At 43.8% G+C, this 22,322-nt stretch overlaps 1 protein-coding gene across 3 annotated transcripts; it reads right to left on the bottom strand.

The window, feature by feature from the left end:
* Nucleotides 1–409: 409 nt before the first annotated feature.
* LOC142931734 (protein FAM53B-like) lies at nucleotides 410–21,692 on the bottom strand. 3 transcript variants are annotated; one of them, XM_076075807.1, is made up of 5 exons: nucleotides 21,534–21,692; nucleotides 12,081–12,362; nucleotides 10,178–10,232; nucleotides 7,405–8,279; nucleotides 410–1,600 (listed from the first exon to the last, which is right to left on the bottom strand). In XM_076075807.1, exons 2-5 carry the CDS (start codon nucleotides 12,159–12,161, stop codon nucleotides 1,262–1,264), a joined length of 1,350 nt encoding a protein of 449 aa, XP_075931922.1. In that variant the 5' UTR covers nucleotides 12,162–12,362; nucleotides 21,534–21,692; the 3' UTR covers nucleotides 410–1,261. The 3 variants fall into 3 exon arrangements, with proteins under 3 accessions (XP_075931922.1, XP_075931923.1, XP_075931924.1); XM_076075808.1 differs by lacking the exon at nucleotides 21,534–21,692 and adding an exon at nucleotides 18,530–18,675; XM_076075809.1 differs by lacking the exon at nucleotides 10,178–10,232.
* Nucleotides 21,693–22,322: the final 630 nt, after the last annotated feature.

Below are 22,322 nucleotides of genomic sequence, written 5' to 3'. Positions count from 1 at the left end.
AAATCCCAGGGAGGAACACACTTTTCTGTCCGTCTGCCTCACAGGTCCAGGGAAATTTTCTCCTGACATCACTTCCTCTGGTCACTGCTGGGTTACAGGCCAGGGATAATTCATGTCTAGACTTCCTGCCATTTTGTTTGGGGCTGGTGGGCAACAACAGGGCATTACACAGATGTTTACTTAACTTGCCGTCTTCATCAAGAGCTGTAAATGACTAAAACAGAAGGACATCAGAAATGCATCTATCGACACCGATATTGAAATGGTTCTGAAATGTGAAGCAGGAAGTGGGCACAACTTCTAAAGGGTATCTGGAAACTTAGCAACTTATTCAGACCTTTGATCTGTCAAAGTGGAATCTGTCTTAGTACAAAGCATTCATTAATGAGCTGAAATCAAACCAGACATATGAGTGCAGGTTGTAAATTTATTTCATTCTGTTAGAGAAAAGGCCTTGTATTTTCCTCCTTCACAAACAACTCATAAAAAACAGTTACTTAGAAAAATATACATTGATGTTAGAACTGATACCTTGAGATTCAGTGTTTAATTCAAATATACAATTTGCATATTAAGAAACTACCAAAAGAAAGGTCAGAAAAGGTGGCTTCGATTGAGGATAGAGAACCGGTAGAGCAAACATCCAAAAGAAGGCACTGTCATTTTCTGAACTCCTCGAAAAGCTTATTGAGCCTACATTCAGCAAAAAGATCTGATTTTCATGTGTGCACAAAAAAGAGGAAGGTCAAGGGTAAGTCTGAGAAGATACGTCTTCATGTTGTTTCCCCCCGCCCTCCCTGTTTCACCCCTTCCCTGACACCCCCACTTTCTCTGAGAAAAACAAACAAACTCAAGCTAAATACAGGCGAGCCCAGCTACTGCTACAGTACTACAAACCTACGGTTAGCTGACTTTGGAAAGGTCATCAGGTTGAAAAGACAGTGGGGGCTGGGAGTTGTTTTTAAGACTAACCCTCACTTTCCTGCTCCTGAGTTAAGCTGAATACCCAATAAAAAACAACTAAGGTCACTGCTTTTTGATTCAAACAGTAAGAATGTTCAAGGCAAATGTGTCATTAAAAACGCAGTCGTTAACAACATACTTAGTCCTTTATAATCTGACACTTTCCTTTCCTTTGCCTTTCAATGTCCACTCCTCCACTCACAGCCCTTCCAAATAGCCATCTCTCGGTACATCATCAATGTCCAGTAACTTTCCACAACAGTCCAGACTCACTCTTTTTAAATCTCCTATAAAATGTTCAGTTTCTCTCAATCTGATCAAGATCGAGCTCTCCCCCCAGCTGGAAAATGTCCCTCTGTGTCCCACCCTTCCAGAGGGTGCGTTTACCGCCCACGATGCCTACAGGAGAGCCGGGCCGCGAGTCCACGCTGCATGCCGAGTCGCTATCCAGCTCCTCGAAGGAAGAATCCTCTTCCTCGTCGTCTCCTGCCACTTCCTGCCGTGACTCCAGTCCCAACTCGGACACAGCAGAGAAGTCCGAATCTGATTGGTTGAAGGTGGGAGGGGGCAGGCCTAACTGGAAGCCGTCGGTGGCCGAGAATCCGGGGCAGCTCAAGCTCTGAAAAGTCTGAAGTTTCTGTATAGAGGAGACAAAGAGGGAAAATACATGTTTGTTTGTGTTCCTCAGCTCATGTTCACATTCTGGCTTCACTCTAATGAGGCTATAAAAGCTCAGGGTTTTCCTGGATGTCAGTTTGAAATTGGGTTTCAGTGTGGGCAGCCAAGAGCTGGCGTTCCCTTTCATCGACGGCATGCGAGCGTGTAAACACGCAAACACACAAGTAGACAAACAACCGCCGAAGAACATACACAAAACCTTCTGGCTTCAGAAAAAAAAAAACCCACACAAAACATTGAGATGAGTTGCAAACCACAAAAGGTATCTTGTTTCAAACTTATGCCTATTTATCACAGCTGAAGCCAATGTGAAACACATACTGGGAACCCAAAATTGTATTGTGGTTCTGATATTTTGTAGTTCTGCCCTCTATGGACAGACGGGGAGAATCTGTATGTGAACAACTGCCTGCGTTTCTGCACTTGACCGTAGGGAGATTTAATTCACTAAGAAGTTGTCTTTCGTGCTCTCTTTCCACCCTGAATTCCTCCGTGCAACAAAGAGAGGCAGCCGTGCAGCGCAGTGAAGGGGTTAATGATCTCTGCAGTGCCCCAGCAGCAGATGTTGGAGGCATGGAGGTGAATAGAGATGAGGTTTTCTCTATAGAGCCTCGGTTTACATGACGGACACCTCTAATGTTCTTTAGTGTGTTAGGACATTGCTTTTCCTGGTACAATGAGCTGGGAGTCTCCTTTTCTTAAGTCTCACTTTCGTAGACTCACTCTTTTCCTTGCTCTGATTTAGCACGGTTCAAAAGAAAACTACAACGCAGGATTTTGGCTGTCTGAAGGTTGGCTCACTTGTGCTGGATTGACTTTACATGTAAGCTGCTCAACCGCAGGATACCTCATCTGCAAATGCTTAAAGGTGCTCATGTGAGGAGTACGAGGCCTTTTGGCTTTTGCTGTAGTTACCCCACTGGAGTGGAAAAGGGGATTTCTGAGCCCTCGCTCTCTCTGTTCAACCCCCGGTATTACCCCACTACTAATTACCACAGCAGAGGAGGAGACGAGAGGAAGGGAGAAAGGAGGAGGAGAGGTAGCTTCTCCACAATATGCTTTCTATAAAATCGACTGAGGCTGACTGGGATTTGGGTGGGTGTGTTGGGGGAGCAGGGTTAGATTTCTGCTGTGTACCCAGCTTTGCCTGTGTGTTCTTTCCTTTCACTTGAGCAGACCCCCAACCAGATGGACTCACTCACTCACTCACTCACTCACCATATTCACCATAACCACGCACATTTAGGCTCTCTAACCTCATGCTGACGCATCTCACATAAGTCACTGCCATAACAAGCAGATGGGTAAATTACTTTATTAATCTCATCAGTTTCTGACAAAATAATTGGCCCTTTAAAGCTGTAATCCTTAAAATTGGTACAATTGTTGAAGTTTTGGGCCCAAACTCAGTGCAGTGCTCAGCAGGCAATGGCGCTTTAATAGTATGACACATATATCGACCACTGGGGGCAGCAAACACGCCAGACGTGCAAAAGAAGAAGAGCAAGAGTACCTCCCAAATCACATAATACTTCTTTTTACTTTTAGTACATGCTGCAGCTGTTCTGGTAAAGTACACACTGTTGCATGCAGTTTGCATCCAATTTGGACGTACTACTTCGTCATTACATCCATTTGCTAGGCAGAAGTTTGTTGGCTTGCATTCTGCAAAATGCGACCGGATGCATTAGAGGACACACACTGCATTTAACGTACTATGTATTAGGACATATTAAATCTTCTTCTAGAATACTATGGTAGTATGGGTATTGGAACGCACAGCAAGTCTTGTATCTGTTTACCAAACAAACTGTGAGCAGATTCATGATGTCGCTTTGTTGGCAATAAATAATATCAAAAATGAAATATCACATATTGAAAATCTTAAGGTTTACAACTTTATTCCAGTCACACTGGATTATTCTCTAAAAGCGAGCTCACTTTTCCATTTTTTTTTCATCATTAAAAGTAAAGAAATAAAACACTTATGTACACAACTGATATTCTGGTAGACGTCCTCCATTATTCTAAACCACAATCAACACAACCAAAATTCCCACTGTAACAACATTTTAAACAACGTGGGGATCGAAAGGCAGCTGCTGTGGGAGAAGCACAAGCTAAAGCCAAGAGGCTAGGCAAATATCCTCCTGATAATTAGGGGAAACAACTAACAACACCCTGCTAAGTACTTTGGCAAAGGATCTGCTGTGAACTTGAGACATACACACACAAATAAGCACACACACACAGAGATAAACAACAACATGCGGGTACTGGCATTGTATTTACAGATTCATAATGAGTACATTAACTTAACTCATTCCTGACAGACAGACAGACTACATACTTGGACACCTTTGCATCAATTATCTGTGTTGCTGTCTGTGTCTGCCTTTGCTTTGTTCTTTGTATTTGTACCTCAGAGGGAATGTATGGCAGAAAGGTGAAAATACATCCAAGTAAGATGAGACACATAAGATAAATATGTTGAGATGAATCAAAGGCTGAACAAGCGGGGGTGACTGCACACTGTCGTTTGGCAATGCTTAACAGAGCACCTTTGGGACAAGTCACTTCATGTCGTTTTTTCAACCTCGAGCACCGCACCTCAAGACGCCTACCTAGGTGTTCTCATACCTGCGGGGCTTGACACTCAGCTATGATCACCATGTGTGCCATCCCAGGAATGGAGGAAGATGGAGAAAGGCGAGCAGAGCAGGTTGAACTTGGGCCAGGGAGACGATATTAATAGAGAAAGGGTGAGGAGTTTGTCTGCCAGCTTCCCTGCAGAAATAATACCCCCTTTCTTCACCCTGCCATTTCTCTCCTGAATGCATAAGCACTCGCGCTCACACACACACACATCCAGGCATTGGCTCAACACGCCCCCGTCTACCACCCATACTGCTAACACAGCTAAGCCAATGATGGCCTGTAATTTTTCTTTAAAATGTATAACGAGGCATTTCACATTGGCCATTTCCTCAAAAGCAAAGTGTGAGCTGCGTCAACCATCATTCAGCAAAGTGACCCAGAATCAAGAGATAACAACTCGCTACACCCACTATGCAGAGGAAACAACAACGAAGGGCCAAGGTGAATAGGCAGTCTGGGATCAAAATAAGGCAGCGGAGAGAGGAATGAACCGATACACCAGGCAGACAGGGAGAATATTCAAGGAATTTTGGGGGTGGTCACACGTAAATCCCTACGGTAGTCGAGCTATAGCCGATAAGCATGACATGCATCCCCACAATTCACACCCGCCTTCATTGACGTGGTTGAAGAATCTAGAGGCCAAGTTACACCATGTTCCACTGACAACACACTCGGGGACTTGTAATATGTTGACCCTCACAATCCTTAACCCCCCACCCCAACCTGCGGCAGACTTTACAACAACCTTCTGCATTGAATGGTCCAACAAATGAAAGAAAAAAACATCTCTGCAATAGGGAGACAAGTGACAGACTTTTTTTAGTTTTTCTTACATGGACTGTATCACTCATCCACACACACACACACACACACACCTATAAAAGGGATAAAGTATGGTGCCAAGTGTGTGAGAGGTAATAACTCTTAGTGTACACTCAAAGACAGGGCAGACAGTATAGAAGCATTTGGCGGAATATCATTTGGTTTCACAATTACATATGCATTAATCAGGTCAAAATTTAAATCAAAATTCAATAATGCAATTTACATTTAAGCTACCAACAAGTAAGTGGTAAATGAGAATGCAAGATTCCATTTTCATTTTTCATTTAGTCTGTCCAATGCTTCCATAGGAGTGGGATGTCTTTTCAGTTCGACAGTGTTGTGATGAAAGGAGTGACACAGGTTGTAACCAGCCCAGCGTTTGCGCATTATCACTTCCTTTTCCAGACAGTTTGCCAGGCACTAGAGCTTTCCCTTAGCTATCACTGAGACAAACCACCACTTTAACCTATGACAACTATGAGCATCTTCAACAGGTGCTTCAGGTTATTTCATTTACGTGACAGAGCACAACACTGCTTGTTTAGCTTCCCGGGCACAGTACATGCAGCCTTTAACCTGGACTGGTCATTGTGAAGGAGGCTAACATCAAGTTAAGTCTGAGTAGCGTAGGAAGAGAAAGACAAGAAAGTGAGATAAATGTGCTGAATTTGCTGTGTTGCTGCTTACTTTTCTCACTTCAGGCATACACAAGAGTGAGAAAGTAAACACAGTGGCAGTAGATATGGAAATTAAGAATCTAACCTGCACAACCCGACTCATTTCAACAGTGTTAAGTACACGCAATCACTCAAGTCGGGGGCGAGAAACAATGGCTCTGCCTGTTGACTGCTCAGCACAGATACGACGCCTGTCATCTGCAAATGTTTGCTCCTGCATCAGAGAACTGCTGGGACCGGCGTTACCGTAAAACTGACTCCGTGTGTGTGTATTTGTGCATACATCTGTGATCATCGTGCCTGATTTTCCCCTCTTAGCAGTTGGCATGACTAGAGGAAACATGCTCGCTAGGCTCCATTACCAAAGCCTTGTTGATCCAACCCTGGCTAGGTCCTGAGGGTGACTGGCTGGGAACAGAAATCTTTGGGAAGAGGAAGGGAGGGGTAGAGGGATAAATTGATGGTACTTTCTATTAGGAGAACAGGAAAAGAACCATATTTCCGAGACAGGAGGTAAGTTGAAGGAAGATTTTAGTGTGTCGTACGAGTGATACGCGTAGGACAGCAGGAGTATTCAAGAGTCTGAGTACAGGCTGGATTTGGTATTGATGCCCGCCGTTGTTGCTATAGCTTTTATGTAGAATTTCAAGAGCATTCAAATGAATAATGAGGCAGGATGTGAAGAATCGAGATCTTTCTGGGCTCTGTAAAAACATCAGAGCACTGCCAAGCATCAAAACAGCACATGTCATTAAAATACTTCTATTTTAGGTTTTGGTTTGTCCAGGGGTCATTTTTACCATCTGGCTGTTACACTGCTTCCTCTGACCTTACAGAAGAACAAACAAACTCTTGTTTTGGGGAAAGCTATTCAGAACTCATCCAAATATCCCCATCATGAATGACATTTGGTTGCTCCAGCTGCCTGGTAGTAGACAGAGGGCAAAGGAAAGAAGCAGTACTGGGAATGAAAGGATGGGAATACAGGGCAGAAGTAGAAGTAGAGAGGAAGCAAATGAACGGTGAGGGGTCCAACCTTCGGACGGGTTGTTTACCCAACAGAGTAAATGAAATGATAAACCGGAGCCGGGCTTGCCAGAGCGTGGCGCTAGGCAGCGTGACCGAACATGAGGAATGCTTCTTCAGTAAGCACCACTCCCCGAGTTAAAGTGAGGGAGGCCTGATATCACTTAGCCCTGAAGTTTCGGACCGACGACCCAGAAAACTTAATTCAGCTTGATTTAGTCCAGTTCCCTGATCAGACTCAGAGAGAGAGAAACAGGCCCAGTTGTGTTTGAGGATCTCTTGAACGTCCCCTTGATCTCAGAACAAAAAGGTGTTTGTCTGTGTGGTAAGTGTGTTTGGTCCAGGATGTAACTAAATGCAATAGGACATTTTGCAGCATTAAAGCAAGATTACAGAATATATTGATGCCGATTTATGTTATGATTTAAGAACATGTTATGTTGATGTAATCAGTGCATGTAAAGGATACTAAACTCTGTGAAGCGAGTCAAATTATAATAATACACATTGAACTGAACGTAAGTGTGTGTGCTTGTCTGTGCATGTCACCATGTGATTGATATTTCCAGCTAACCTGAGTCATCTTTGCCAGGTCCAGGGAGGGCCGCTGCTCCTGGGCATCTTCTGGTCTTCTGCGCTTCATACCAATCTTTTTGTCATTCAGCACGCAGGGCTGGGACTTGCTCCGGGACAGACACCCCGTGGCCCTGGCTCTCAGGCCGGCTCGCCTCCCCAATTCTGGGGTGGAGTCTGGAGAGCTGGCCTCCGACGCCTCCTCCCTCTGAAGCTCTGGCAGGCTGATCTGCTCATGGGAGAGGGAGAGGGGCCTGAGGAAGTGGTGATGGAGGGAGTGGTGATGATGTAAGGAAGGAGAGGTAGGGGAGACTGGAGAGGCAGTGAATTGAGGGTGGGGAGGCAGCCGCTGGTTGAAGAATTGCAGCTCCATGGCACCATCTGAGGGTACACTGGAGCGTGAGGGCAAACTGAAGCTGGAGCTACGCTGCATGGTGGGAAGATGACCACTGGAGAAACCCGCTCCTCCCCGAACACTTCCTCCACTGTGGCACCTTCGCTTCTCCACCGTTGTCCACACTCGGGAGCCTTGGGGCCTCCAAGATGAGCGGAACCCACAAAATTCATCAGAGAACGACAGAGAGCGACACTGACGTTTGCTCGGGGGTGCCGTAGGAGCTTGGCTGGTAGCTGTAGTGGTGTAGTGAGCAGTGGTGGACGTGGTGGGGGAGTGGGGGGTGGTCATGCCGCTGTTGCCGAGGCTCAGATCTCTTATCAGACTGGTGATTGCCGTGGCGCTGCCTGGCTCCTTGGCCCAGTGCCAGCTCCCCGGCTCAGGCATCACATCCCAGAGGCTCTCCAGACTGGCACCAGGCTGGCAGGGAGCTCTCTGCTGGATGGCACAGCTTTGCCCCAGGTCCAGCCACCTATCTGCCTCTGCAATATTCAAAACATACAAACTCATTCTCATGGACCTCAATAACAGCTCTCTTTGTATGTCATCTTATTCGGTAATAAAAACCTAAACTTGCAATATGTTGATCTCAGCAGGATGAATTCTAGCTTGAAGAAAGGACCATTTGATACTTAATCACACAGACACAAGGGCACAAACAAACAGAAGCGAGCTTAAGTCAAGAGGGAATGGTTGCTGTGAGGATAAGATGGAGATTATCGTCTGGTAACTGCAGTAGCGAAAGAAGCTGAACACACTTTCTGTTGGGTCATTTGAGTCTAGTTAAACACAGAAAAGCTGTGATACATCTGAACAAATAATCTTTCTTCGGTCATCTGCTCTATGGTAAATGACAGGATTGTGACTCGCTGCACAGTTCAAACACAGCTCTTGTGTAACTGTACTGAAAGCTGACAGCAAGCATTCATATTTTGTATGTCTGAAGAACTTAAATGTTATTAATTACAATTACAATGTTATTAAGTAAGTGCTAATTATGATATACTGAATTGTTGAGTTGCCAACAGCATAACTCAAAAAGATCACTGTGCGCCATGTCTTGATTATTTTTCACATAAACAGCTGGAGGACATGAAGAGAAAAGCTCAGCTGTAAATTGTTCTGGCGCCAAGCATTATAATCAAGTTCCTGTCTCCATTACTTTCATAGATACAGACAATAAACTATGATAGAAATCCTAGATCACCAATGAAGTCTGTTCCTAAGTACAAAAAAAGTCGTTCCACTAAAGGTTATGGCTGCTGTTTTTAAGGTACCTAACAGAAAAAGCGTCATCTACACTCCTGACTATCTAAAACCTGGACCTGAAGACGGGTGATTCAAAAAAAACTTGATCTACATATTACGACAAGAATCAGCCAGTGAACCAGTTGGCAAGTCACTCCCCCTAGTCAAGTGGTTAGCAATATATGCTTCAGAAAGCAGCATGACTTGCCAGCTATTTCCCCATCTGCACAAAAGAGTCTATCACACAGTTGTGGGAGATAATACACCTACAGTAAAGGGCCATAGTGGCTTGAGCTACGAAGCCAAATGGTCATGTTGTGAATCTATTCAAGCTTTTGGCAAAAAGGGCCCCTTGCTGATCCAAATTCCCGTCCTTTTGGATGCTTGTCTCCAATTTTGGCACGCTCTCTCACAGACTTGTGGACGGAAATCATTGTTTTGGGCGGACAAACAATGTACGGGGGCTACAGTGACGACCTGACAGGAATGTCTTGACAAAGGGAGAAAGGGATGAACTTCAAAAGGCCATCCTTTGAAAGCAAGATACAAAGTGTTGGTTGAACTAACAAGACATGCTAGACAATGTGAATGCCCAACATTAACAGTGGAAACAGTAAGCCATGCTCCTCCCTGTAACGTCACATAGCATGCGGCATGATAGCGGGGGCTTGAATTTACAGTAGCATGTCTTTTAACACAGGGGGCAATTACTGCGACACTGATGGAGCCAAAGGGAAATTGTTGACATAGGCAACAGCATATTCAATTACAGTCACTCCCATGAGAGTGGTGTGCAACGTTGTGTGGACGCAGGTGCACCCTGATCATGAGAGGGGGATGAGTGACTGACAGAGAAAGGGAGAAGTGAGAGACCGAGTGGATTAACAATGAGACGGTTATAGTTGGGGGTCGCTGACTTTGATGGTTCAACTTAACAATGGGTTAAAGGGGCAACCATTATGCTATTACATTCAGGAAAGTATGTTATGACAAAGGACCCCACCTCAACCATTAGTACTGTCCAGCGTCCAGATCTTGAGTGAATGCAGAGGACAGAAAGATGGGACTTTTTTTTTATTGCCATTGCAAAGAAGGAAAGACAAACAGAGAGACATAAATGGAGATAACCCACCCACAGTTCCACAGGAGAAGAGGGTGGTCCCTCTGCTCATGGTGTGGAGCTTACACTGTGGAGGACAGGCAAACAGAGGGACCGACAGTCAGGGAGACACAAAAACAAATCAAAACATTGGGGGAAAAAAGTGCAACATGTTTTCCATCATACCACGATCAAATGAGAAAATCAATAATGATTTAATCTCTGCAACCCTGTAGGTCCAGTGGTGGAACGTGACAAAGTATATTTACTTAAAAAGATACAATGAGTAGGATTTGTTGGTAAAAACAACTTTGAAAGTTGGCCCCTCCTCCCCGGCTCAATGAGGCCAGAAGCGCACGCCCCCTGACCACAGTTCAAGTGTTAGGAGCTTTGCCGTTTTGCCAGCGCCGTGTCCATCGTTTTTGTAGCTTCCACTTGGATGCGTTCTTACGATCTGGCACCTGGGTGCTACGTCTTCATAGAGGTTGATGAAATATGAAAATACAGGCAGAGGGCAGGGTCTCTGCAGACTTCTACTTCAAGTGTGTCATAAGTGATAATTGAGAGGATCACTTTCTAATGAGTCTATACTTTATTTTTACATGTTTTTAAGGAAAAGGTACTTGCAGTAATCAATATCTTTATATTAACATAAACGGAATGACTGTTTTTGACTTACATTTATTTGAAACGTGACTCCAAATGTCTTTATATGTCTTTATTCACCAATTCTTTTAAGCTTGTAAGACCAGACTCAAAAACTCGTTTCACAGTTCGCTCAAAATTTACTACAACTTTTTTACAACGATGATGCTGGACGATAATTTTACCCTTTAGAGAGTCATATAAAAAAACTTCACACCACACAGTTCTTTTTTTACAAAGTTTTGTCTACTTGCGCTTATCTTCTCATCAGACACCTATCCTCTCTCACAGTTCACTTCTTACAACAGGGTGGTGGCTGTCTGCGCAAAGGACAAAAGGGAAATGCCACGATGCATTGCTCTGACTCACCTCGAGGTCATCACCACAATAAAAAAATGTTTTCTAAGATACAAGGCATAGAATCCACAATAAAGGCTATTGTGCTAACATGGTCAACATTCATGGAAACTTTTCCAAAAGCCTTTATACTGCGTATTAACTGATTTAGTTTAAAGCCAGGGTCTGTTGGTGCCATCAAAACGTAAACTCCAGCAAGCGCTGGATTGGTTTGCAGCCGAGTGTGAAGCGGGCAGAATGAGAATCACTACTTCCGGGTATGATGCCATGGTTCTCTGCAGAACGGTGGATTGCACCCTGCAGGTTGGGAGTGAGTCACTGCCCCAGTCCAGAGAGTTTGAGTATCTCGGGGTCTTGTTCACGATTGAGGGTGAAATGGGGCGTGAGATGGACAGGGAGGTTCGGTGGCAAAATACAGTGTGTAAGCTAACTCCTTTTTAACAAAGATATCCATTTTCTGTTTAACACGTGTTACATAGAAGCTGTACAAAATGGCTTTGAGTTGCTAGAATGCTTTTTTTATTTGGACTGAGCTACATGGGGCCAGCTTTTACCTCCTGCCGTCAATCTTTGTGTTAAGCTAAGCTAAACACATCCTGGACCTCTTGGTGGTGAACACCAAAAAATGTAACTGATCTGGAACTTCTCATGTGGCTGTAGAAAGTAGTTTGTTTTCATTTCACTGTGACATTAATGACAACTAAAGACAAATACTTACCATTCTGCCGCATTTACATGCATTGTGCAAACGAGTAGTAGTAGTATACGTGACTAAATGTGTCATCTGTGGCATGTGGTCACGCACCGATGTAATATAATCACATCACCGGTTCACTTTGCTGACTAATGCCCAACACGTGAAACACTGTGCAGCCCTTTGACTGCAACAATTGGTTTGCTTTGTGGGAAATTCAAAAGGTTAAGTTCCTCTCACCAGCCGTCTCTCGGTGTTGTTGGAGTTCACATCATCGACAGCCTTCTTCTTTTCCAGTGTTTTCAAGAAAATGATCACCATGGTAGCACGCAGCTCTGTTCCAGTCTGTTCGGATTCAGGAGAAGGCCACAGGCGGCCATCTTAGACGAGCGCGGAGGGCAGATAGTGCATTTGGGAGAAACGGGCGACCGGTTGGTGACCTCCCATCTGCAAGGCAGCCCTCGAGTGCTGATGGCGGCGGTGGCGGAGGTAGGGGGGCGTCTCTCACACTTCAGCCGATCCCTGTGTAGACGGAAAGAGATGAGCTAAGTAAATACACTGACGCTGGGTTCATATCTCGGACACAACAGAAAGAACACTGTCTGGTCTGATCACAAAACAGCTTAAGTTTGAGCATAGCCTAAGGCAGTGGTAGGCACATAGCAGCCAGTGGGACAAGTCCAGCCTCCCAACTAAAATATGTGCCCCCTGAATTAAGTGTTGCGTTCATATTCTAAATTAATACTTTTACATTTCTATTTCATAAATCTACTGAAGACAACAATCTAATACAAGGCTCATTAGAATTCCTATAAATATGTACCATCCAGTACATGCAAACTGCAGTTACTGTGCCTGGCTGTTTGAACTGTGCATGGTGCTAAGACCGGATGGATAACACAACAAATAACATCTCCTTTTAAATGCTTTGTTTGTGCTTCATTCACAGATTCGGAGCAGGCATTTTAAACTAGGTAATTTAACCACTTTGTGCAAAATTTCACTGCTGACATAGTTGAGAAAAGGGAGTGCTGACTTCTGTTTTTCCATTCAGCATTTTCACCACCCGAACACTTATAGCAACTTAACCACCCAGTTCTCCATATAGCTACACGCCTATAAAACTACCGTCTTTGTCAAACAAAACATGCTGCCATATGTGAAATAGTTTCCTTAACCCCGTAAATAATGGGACATTTGGCTTGTCAACGTAATCCACAGAACATATGGGAATCTAAACATGCTGTAACAGAGAGCAAAGTTTAGCTAATCAGGGAAAAGGAATCACTCACAGCACATGACTACAGATGTGGCTAAGAAGTATGGATAGAGAAGGAACATATATGGGGCTGCCATTGCCTCATCAACTGCCTGCACCACGCAGATGGTAAAGCACAGACAGTAGTTGTGGCAGTAAACACAAACTCTTAAAACACTTGGAGGGAGTTATATGTAAAGCAGATGGTCCATATGCTCAACATGCCTTGTCATGTCTGCTCTACTCAGTCTCTCTGATGTTGCTTGGCGCATGGGAAAGATCTGGGTAAATGACGGGAAGGTCCAGTTACGCTTTCTTTATCACAATAAAAAAAAAAAAAGGAGGAATAGCTGCAGTGACCTTGGCCTTGAGCTTCTCCCAGTCATTAGCCAACCACCAAACACACTGACAGCATCCAATTAGAGAGTACCGGCGTGGTTCAGATCCTACTCCCAATCAACTCCTGACTAATGACAGCTTTCTGCTGTGGGGCAACACATGAAGCTAATGGATGTTCCAGGCCGACTATGTTATCCTGCCCGTGTAACATGTGGTTTCATGTTAAGCAAGGGTGGTTGCACTTTTATAACACGCATTAGATAGAAGGGTGCAAGCACTTGCAGTTAAATTAGTTTTGTGGGACAGTAACTTGTGCAAACTAAAAAAGGGACCCATCATAAAAGAAAAAGATGGGCAGGTGGTTTGATAAAGAAATGTTGAACTAGTCTAGTCATGTTTTGTTACTTTACTGTGTCATCTCTATCCCTTCCCTCTTCTCCAGCCCCATGACTACATGAGGACTATAAATGTTTCACGTAGGCCTGACCCAAACCAACTGCTAGCATATGACTCCCATTATCTCCATTTATCCCGGAGAGTCAGTGGAGCACAACTGGGCCTCCGCAGGCAAGAGTGGCTGGTGTTGTTGGTGGTGGGAGTCAAGAGGAGAGGGGAAAGTTCTTCTTGATCAGTTTTGCAGATTGCTTTACTGATTGGGACTGACACCGAGTAAGGGGCGCGGTAGTGTAGCAAGGTTTGTGCGAGCGTGGTTGTTAGACAGAGTGGGAGTTGAGGAGCATGACGGCCATGTGTAAAGGTTGTTACAGAGTGCAGTTTGACCGAAGTGAGACGTGTTCCACCAGGGCTCAAAAAGCACCTCGACAGTGAGAACGAGTACGTGTGTCTGTACATGCGTGTGGGTCTATGCTGTCCTGCACTGGTGTGCGTGTGTAGTGACTGGCAAGTGGGGTCATGGGAGAGGGCAGACCGAGTGTGAATTCCACCCTGGAGCCATGCTTACTTAATGAACCGACTCCTCATGATGGGGAAACCAGAGCTTAATGGAGAGAGAACTGCAGAGCATTTGTGTGCAGCGTCTACTGATCAGATCAGATTTTCACTACTTAAAGTGAGTCGTCCTGTTGGCTACATCTCACGGTTGCCGTCTTACTTAAGAAAATCCAGGATGAGATCAGTTTGCAGGACACCTCCTCGCCTACAAGTACTCCCTTATCGAACACAATCATTTAAATAAGGCATTGTAGATATCAAATGATGCGCGATCCTGCAGCTGGACGTGCAACTTCTCCCTTCGGGTTAGTTTAATTACAAGAAATGTGACATTTTCAGGAGCATTTCAACTACCATGTTTTTGCAGTTTGAAAAAAATATGCAGTAAAGATCAATGGCAGCCAAGAAATTCATGATCTGGAGTAAGACGTACTCATCTATCTATCATACATACTAGTGCAATTACGCCTGTTTTAAACAAATGTCTCCTGAGATGTTATGTTGTCATTTCACATTGGATACTAGCACTAAACTGAAGACAACCCTCTACCCTAAATGGAAACTATGATATTGTTTGGGCCTATAAAACATTCTAAGTTCATTTAACTAAATTTGACATCCATAGTGGACTAAAATCTAATGGTAATTCAAGTCAGACTTGTGCACTCTGGGGTGCAGACAGCAGCTCTTGGCTCACAATAGCCAGTGACTCAGGAGGGCACTAGAAAGGGCAGCTAAGATAATATGGCTCTTTGCCCAGGCGGTGATTTGTACAGGCAGATGAATAGAAGCCTATCCGGGGCCCCCTAAAGTTCTGTGACGGGGTGTTTGGTGTCCATCACCAATTGGCTCTGGTTACTGCATACTTGTGCAGAGCGCGTCTGGTGTCAAGACTTTGATCGGTGGCTGCGGCTGAAAGAAACCCACTAATTTCATATTAATGAAACGACGAGGACCGAACCAACTTTACACTGCATGTGCGATACAAGTGGAGCACCGTGTGGATGTCAGATTCTTATTTTCAAAAAGGTCAAATGTCCAAATTTGAACAGTTTTCTCTATTCAGTCTTGCATCGCTAGAACACATTTTATGGTGCTGGACGTCGGTATTTGTTTTGCGTACTGGATATGGCCATGGGAACCATAATTAAAACATCAAAAATAAAAGTTTTGCACAAGTCAGGTTTTTTGTAGTCTGGTCCGAATAAAAGCGAGAGCCATTCTTTTGTGAAAGGTCTGCGGTGTGGATTGTTAATTCATGGCGAACACACAGCCACCCCTCTCTCATATAATGAGAGGGGTCGTAAAAATGGTCCTAGGGAGGTCAAGACATACCGCTGAATCCTCTGGCCATCACCCTAGTACCCAGTGGCACGGAAACACGAGCCAAAAACAACACGCCACGACACCGCTAGATCCTCAGAAGTGCATAAACAAGGAAGAGCTCATTCAGTCAAACTTTATGCGTTGTCAGTAGTCGCAGATTCCCCTGATCGCTCCTCCAACGACAGAGATCATCAACCTCTGCGTAAATACAACCGGCACTTAAAGTTCCTGTTAGCAATTTAAAAGAAGAATTCGCCTCACCGGTACTTTGAAACAGGAGAGGCTAACGATAATAACAACTCTGCAATGAAAACAGATGCAGATGCTCAAAAGAACTCAACCTGAAAGTCCAGTTAAGTTAAGTTAGCAAGAAGACACACTAGTACAAACACAAATATGCAAGCACACTTCCCCTTGCAGTATAGGGGCTGTGCTTCCCTAGTGGTCACATGCCGCTGCTGATTTGGGTGTGGAACGCACTGACTTTATTACCAAATACATGAAGAGAGACAAACGCAAGTTATATCCACCAAGCACGCTGACAGAGTTGAGTTCACATAAACAACAACAAACATTACATCCCAACATAATTTCACATTTGGTAAGCTGCATCATAAAATAAGTAGTGACTTTGATCGCCCCCCAATAGGTTTACTCGTATGTGACAGCTTTAAGGTAAGGCTAACTTAAACATATCTACTATTGTGGTGTAGTAGAATCAAGATTTCACAGATATTTCTGGGGGATAGTGTCTCTCGGACTTCTGTCATAAAACAGTTGCTAAGTAGTACACTGTTTCGGTAAATTTAATAGGTAGCCATAGCAACCAAGTACACAACAGATGACAACAGTGGCAACTGGTGATGTGAGTAAGGCTGACACCACACAGTAGACATGTACAGTAGAGCAACATCTGAACGACTCATCATTTCTTTATTAGCGAGTGTGTTTGTTATAGGAGGCAGGACTATTGAGCAAGGCCTGTTTACTAAGCTGCAGCATGGTGACACGCAACCTGCAAAACACAACACAGCTTCTCTATTTAGGCAGCCTGAAACTTATTCGGGGTCGACCCCCGTATCTCAGACCAGAACTATAGTTAACTGAAATCTGAAGAAGCTTGACAGGCGTAGGATCAGGTGTTTCAGTTTGAGTAAAGGGAGGTATGGGGGCCTCTTGCCCCCTGGAGTGACCCTCGCATGCCACGACTCTCCATACATCAGGTACCCCACTAATTACACTAACCCCCACCCCACCCTCCCCCCCATCAATCCCGGCCTTTCCGCCTGTGGTTCCTTCCATTATCCATGAGTGCCTGTTCTGTTCTGTGCACACTAACCAGAGCCCTAATCCATCAGGGATACATTACATGGGAGCCTCCAGCGCTGCTAGCAATCCCCCTGCTACTGATCAGCTTTGTAAGGGTGACCACTCCTATGCTGTGTAAGAAAGTGATGTTGTACAGATTGTCACTACCAATCAACTAATAAAGCCACATAACCGGTGTTACGCACTATCATGCTCACGTTGCGGAGGTGTATTATGGGCGGGTGTGCAACGGTTGGGATTAAAAAAAAATCTATGAGCAGCATTCCACCGGTCCATTCATTCATTCATGAGGGGGCTCAGCTCGACATATGGACCCTGTGAATGATCAGCATGGTGTGTAGTAGTGGTGTAAAACGGCTGCATCGGTTCAATATTTGAAAGCCAACTGAAAGTGTGTCATTTGGGGTGTTTTTAGCTGTTTACACTGCAAATAAATCGTGTTAAATAAAAATGTTTTTGAGCTCTCCATTCTGCAGGGCTGAACAGATAGAACAAGTGTTGTCAAGAAGGTGTGGAAAGCAAACACATGTTTTAACATGTGATGATTTATCGGTTTTGTTTTAACTTTTATAGAGCTCTTATACTCATGGGAATGAGTTAATTTATCAAATCATATCAAATCAAACTGTGAGCAGAATGTGTGACTGGATCTAATTTTTGATGAAAGACTTGCATTGAATTGTTACACCCTCACTGTGCACTGATGAGGTCCATATGACGGGAAACAAGAAAGTAGTTTTTTTTTTTTACTTTTACTGGGTTATGAGTTAGAATAGAAGTGACATTTTGCTCAATAACAGACAACTAATGATTGGCTTAAACTTTTCTATTGTAACACTTATGTTAGATCTTCATCTGCACCATCCTACATCTTGACATTCTGCAGCAAGGTAATTGGTTGTAAATCTTGCTGGTGTTCAGCCTTGAGCAGTCGTTGGGGAATCATATGCAGGTGTATGTAAAACTACTGAGGACCAATTAGAATACACCGCAGAGGCTGAGAGCCGGCCGTTATGACAATGGCGCCATGATAATTAGCCTTCTTTGTGCAAGCAAGATTTTCATGACATATTGGCTCTGTTCTCAAGCCTAGGCTTGCACAAAAAGCTACTTTGGAAGGACACAAGTGTCAGGCTTGTATGATTGAAGTTAACTGTATGAACTTCCTTGTACAGGACTGTAAAAGGACTACTAGAAATACAGGGTGCCTGTGCCAAACACTAACCGAAACTTTCAATTCTCTTTATTCTAGGGATTGTTTCGCCAGACTGGATCTACAGAAAAGCTAACCTCCACATAAACATGATTCAGTCGGGAGCTAAGTGATGGCTGACATTTTGAGGAGAGGCCAATCCAAAGCAGCTCAGGAAAATAAACGGACATGCAGACAGAACTAAGACCCAGAGGGTATAAAATCACTCATTTCAGAGTCAAAAAGCAACAGCAGAGACAACTTTTCTTTTTTAAAGTTAAGATGATTCCTTACTATCGCCACATAGGAAAACCACTGTGGATTGTGTTGATGGGAGCCTTCCTATTTCATCCCAGAATGCTTTTCATCTCTAAGTAGAGAGTGGTGCCTGTCTTGGGGGGTTGGGGGAGTTCTTCTCTGGTGTACGTGAGAATGCCTCTTTCTTTTCTTTTCAGCTGCAGGTCGTAGGCTCTGTGGGCGTTGAGACGCCAGACTTACAAATCCATCGTGAGGAAGGAATATACAAAATGAAGAATAACAAGTATTCTGACAACATGCAATAATAAAGTATTTGTTTTTTTAACTCCCTGAAGCCAAGACTTATGAGGTTCAGTGTGTCTGAAGCAGAAGCGGTTATGATTGCAGATCGCAGAGAAGAAAGGAAAGCTTCTCAAATGAATGGAAAGTAGCATGGCGGCACAGACAGGCATGGCTAACAATCCTTTTCTGTTAGCTTTGCATAATGCGTTGGGCCGGAGAACAAGGGAACGAAAGAGAGCCACAGTATTAGCAGAACAGAAATGTTTTCTGCTTCACCTTTTCTGGCAACCAAAAAGTGAAAATGAAATATAGAGAAAGTCAAACAGAGAGAAACTGACAGAGTGGAAGTGTCAGTGTGTAGACTGAGGGAGAGTTGTACACACAGAGGGAGAATGGACCAGTGGCTCGCTCAGCACACAGCTGCCCACAGACAGAATGGAGCTCTAATAGGGCCTTTCGCCTGCAACACAAAGACGTTGCAAATGTGCGCGTCTTGAGCACACACTGGAGTGCAGAGCGATCCCCTTTAAAAAAAAAAACACCGGCCTTAATTGCTTCCATAAATTATGTCTATAGCATGTCCAAAACAAGTCTACAGACTAACAATGCCAGAGCTGTTGCCGAGTACAATTGCAGTGCATGAAAAGTTGGGCTTCACTTAAAACATGTAAAGCAAAAAGTGATTACCAGCAACTGTGATGAGAATGTGTTACTTCCTGTTTAGTCAGATATTGGGCTTGGTTTCAAACCTCTTTTGAACGAGACCAAATGTTTCCATAACAAGGCCATTGAATGTTTGATTTTGACGTAGTCAGTCACCATATGTTTCCAGATTCAAATAATAGTTTTGGTCATTTCCATCTGTATTTACTCAAAGTATTAGTAGTACTGGTAGTTTATGCCAGTATTACATAAATATGCATAATGCATTTGGCACATTTTATTCAATAAAAGGGGTTTTGTAGAAAACAGATTTTTGTATGTTGCCAAAGTGAGGTATTACATTTATTTTTACGAAACTCAGATATTGGCAACAATATCGAACATTTGCAGCCCATCCCTTGTCAGATAAAATCAACAGCTACACATTAGTAGGTTCACACGATAGGATTTGAAACATCCAATTTGCTTGAACACACCAAGCTGTAACATTCCAGCAGTGGTTTATTTTTTTTTTTAAATCAAAGCCAGGTGTGGTCATCATAATCTTCCAGAAACTGGAAAGGCAGATCAGAAATACTCCTCTGATCCTCCTAACCTGTATTTGTGAGGCATTTGTCAACATCCCCTGTGTAATTAGACACTAGAGCTGAAATGTGATTCCACCGTAAAGCCAGCTCTCTTCTTCACTTCCGACATGAACTTAAGCTACACCTTTGAGCCGGATTCTTGAGAAAACTACAGCAATGAAATTCCTGTTTAGTCAACCAAACTAGCCAGCCATCGCCTGCAAGTCAAGGACAACCGCTGCCATGGTGGCAGCCAGAAACATTTCCAGGTATTTTCAATTAAGGTACCCTGGTACCAAACCAGTTCTTTGTGGAATTGTGTTTATGGTGTCCACAAAGATCAACCAACTGCCGTGCGATATTCGAGAGGGTAAACATAAGCACCGACAGTTACTTCCTAACCCACAAAGGAAAGGAAACACTGACAAATAAGAAGTTTCGTGCTCTGCTGCAATGGCGCTCCATAATCAGAGTGCCTTTCATTTTGAACTAAGGAGCCAATAAAGCAGTTTGAACTCTCTGCTGTGATTAAGACACGTAGCTACTAACACATCCACTCATATAGATATAAAAAGACAATTGACTTTACTCTTTATGTTCTTATCAGTATCTCATCAACATGTGTAAGCCTAGTTTCAGTTGCATAAATGTGTAATAGCATAAATTCAGTGTGTATGACTCACGTAGTCATAACAATGGACTATAAACACAATGTATATTTTGATTGGACTCCAAGGATGCAGCCTTCTTTTTTTTTTATCTCTGCTCTGAAAACAGAACTGAAATTGAGGAGGAACAAAGTGGCTCATAGTTTCACCCTTCAATACTTCTGATATATGCTCAGAAAAGCAGGGAAATTAGTAATTACAGATCACACAGGAGTAAAAAAAAAAAAATGTAAATGCATGGTGGAGATTGGTGAGAGATATGCTACCAAGCCTTATGACTCAAAGCACTCATGCAGGTTGTGGTAAGGAGCCATATGTCAATATGAGCTGCAAAGCGACCACACTGGCCTCTCTCCACCTACACAGGTACTGTATTTAATACCAGCCTGGGCTTTATTACCATGGTTGATAGATATGGGGGGGGGGTTGCTGGCTCACAGAGCTTTGTTAATGTGTGCAACCCACTAATGCAGCAACAGGTTGGTCAAGCTGGTCGAGCAAAGTGAGACTCAGTTGTAAACTCCAAAACAGCGAATTATGTCCAGAAAACGTTGTAATACATGAGCTGGAGGCAATAGCGTGACATCCACAAAGAGTGCTACTTGCCACGAACTGCACTGTGCCTAAACTAGCAGAGACAGAGACGTATTAAATGGAATAATTCAACGAAAACAAAGACATTCCTGCTTGCTGATTTATGGCCCAGAGTAACCCAACAATGTTTGTCATCTAACGTTTTGAGTCGCACAGCAAAACCCAGCATGAGCGGCCACAGTGAACTCCACAGCGGTGAAAGAAACACGGTGATGCACGCCTCAACACAGTTATAACGATCACGTATCTGGACAAATCCCCTATTACCTGGCCAGCAGAGGCTCTGTCGATGTTAGGTCATCTTCAGCAAAAGCCAAAGCAGGAAAAGTCACAAAAGTTTTTTTTGTCGCAGTTGCAGCCGCCCGTTCAGCGTAGCCAGCGCAGGACTGAGCCGGACTGCGAGCAGCTGGAGGCTCGCTGCTGCTTTCAAGCCTTTCACATTGATTTGTAACAATATGCGTGTACAGACGAACCATGTGGGCGGGGAGGGGGGGGGGGGGGGGGGACCGGAAGAGTAGTTGTCGACTAAGAAACTTGTACAACAACAGGAGTATTGGGTTACTGCACAGTTTAATCATTACGGTGTAATTAGTAATTGAAAACAAGAAATATGTTAAGGGCTTTCTAACACTCAGCTCAAAGCTTTATTTAAAACAGACACCCCCACACCTTCCGAGTTGGTATGTTCCGCGGTCCTCCCTGAGGCATTTACAATACTCGTGTGCTACTTTCTATTATTATGATTTTCATTGATGTCTATCAAGCAAATATGCGATAACTTTCCAGTTCTATAAAGAAAGCTAGAATTGCACTAATCAACCAACCAAAAGTTGCTATTACGCCTCTTGGTCGTTCACGTCTAGTCGTAACCAGCCTAAGCAATAACCCAGAAAAAGTTATTAAAAAAATCGATTTAAAAAAATGAACGTTGAGGTCCCACGGGACTCAATCATGCTCTGGTGTAGTCACGGTAGACATTACGCAAAAAAAGAAGAGTGTGAAAAGGTTTAAGTGCTTTGAAAGAGGAATCTTTCCCACGTCTGGCTTTCCTGCGAT

The sequence above is a fragment of the Anarhichas minor genome, unplaced genomic scaffold (genome assembly GCF_050575085.1).
Source record: "Anarhichas minor isolate MPS153535 unplaced genomic scaffold, ASM5057508v1 ptg000054l, whole genome shotgun sequence".
Classification (NCBI taxonomy): Eukaryota; Metazoa; Chordata; class Actinopteri; order Perciformes; family Anarhichadidae; genus Anarhichas; species Anarhichas minor.
The sequence above is the reverse complement of the archived record's forward strand: the minus strand, read 5'-3'. Positions and strand labels throughout refer to the sequence as shown.

Bases quoted from the DNA above. Each gene is read 5' to 3' on its own strand.
- LOC142931734 (XM_076075807.1), bottom strand. From the start codon at position 12,161: ATGGTGATCATTTTCTTGAAAACACTGGAAAAGAAGAAGGCTGTCGAT. The intron at 10,233-12,080 runs GTGAGAGGAACT...TGTCCTCCACAG, and splicing joins ACAACACCGAGAGACGGCTG to TGTAAGCTCCACACCATGAG. The intron at 1,601-7,404 runs GTTAGCTGGAAA...TCCTCTATACAG, and splicing joins ACCTGGCAAAGATGACTCAG to AAACTTCAGACTTTTCAGAG.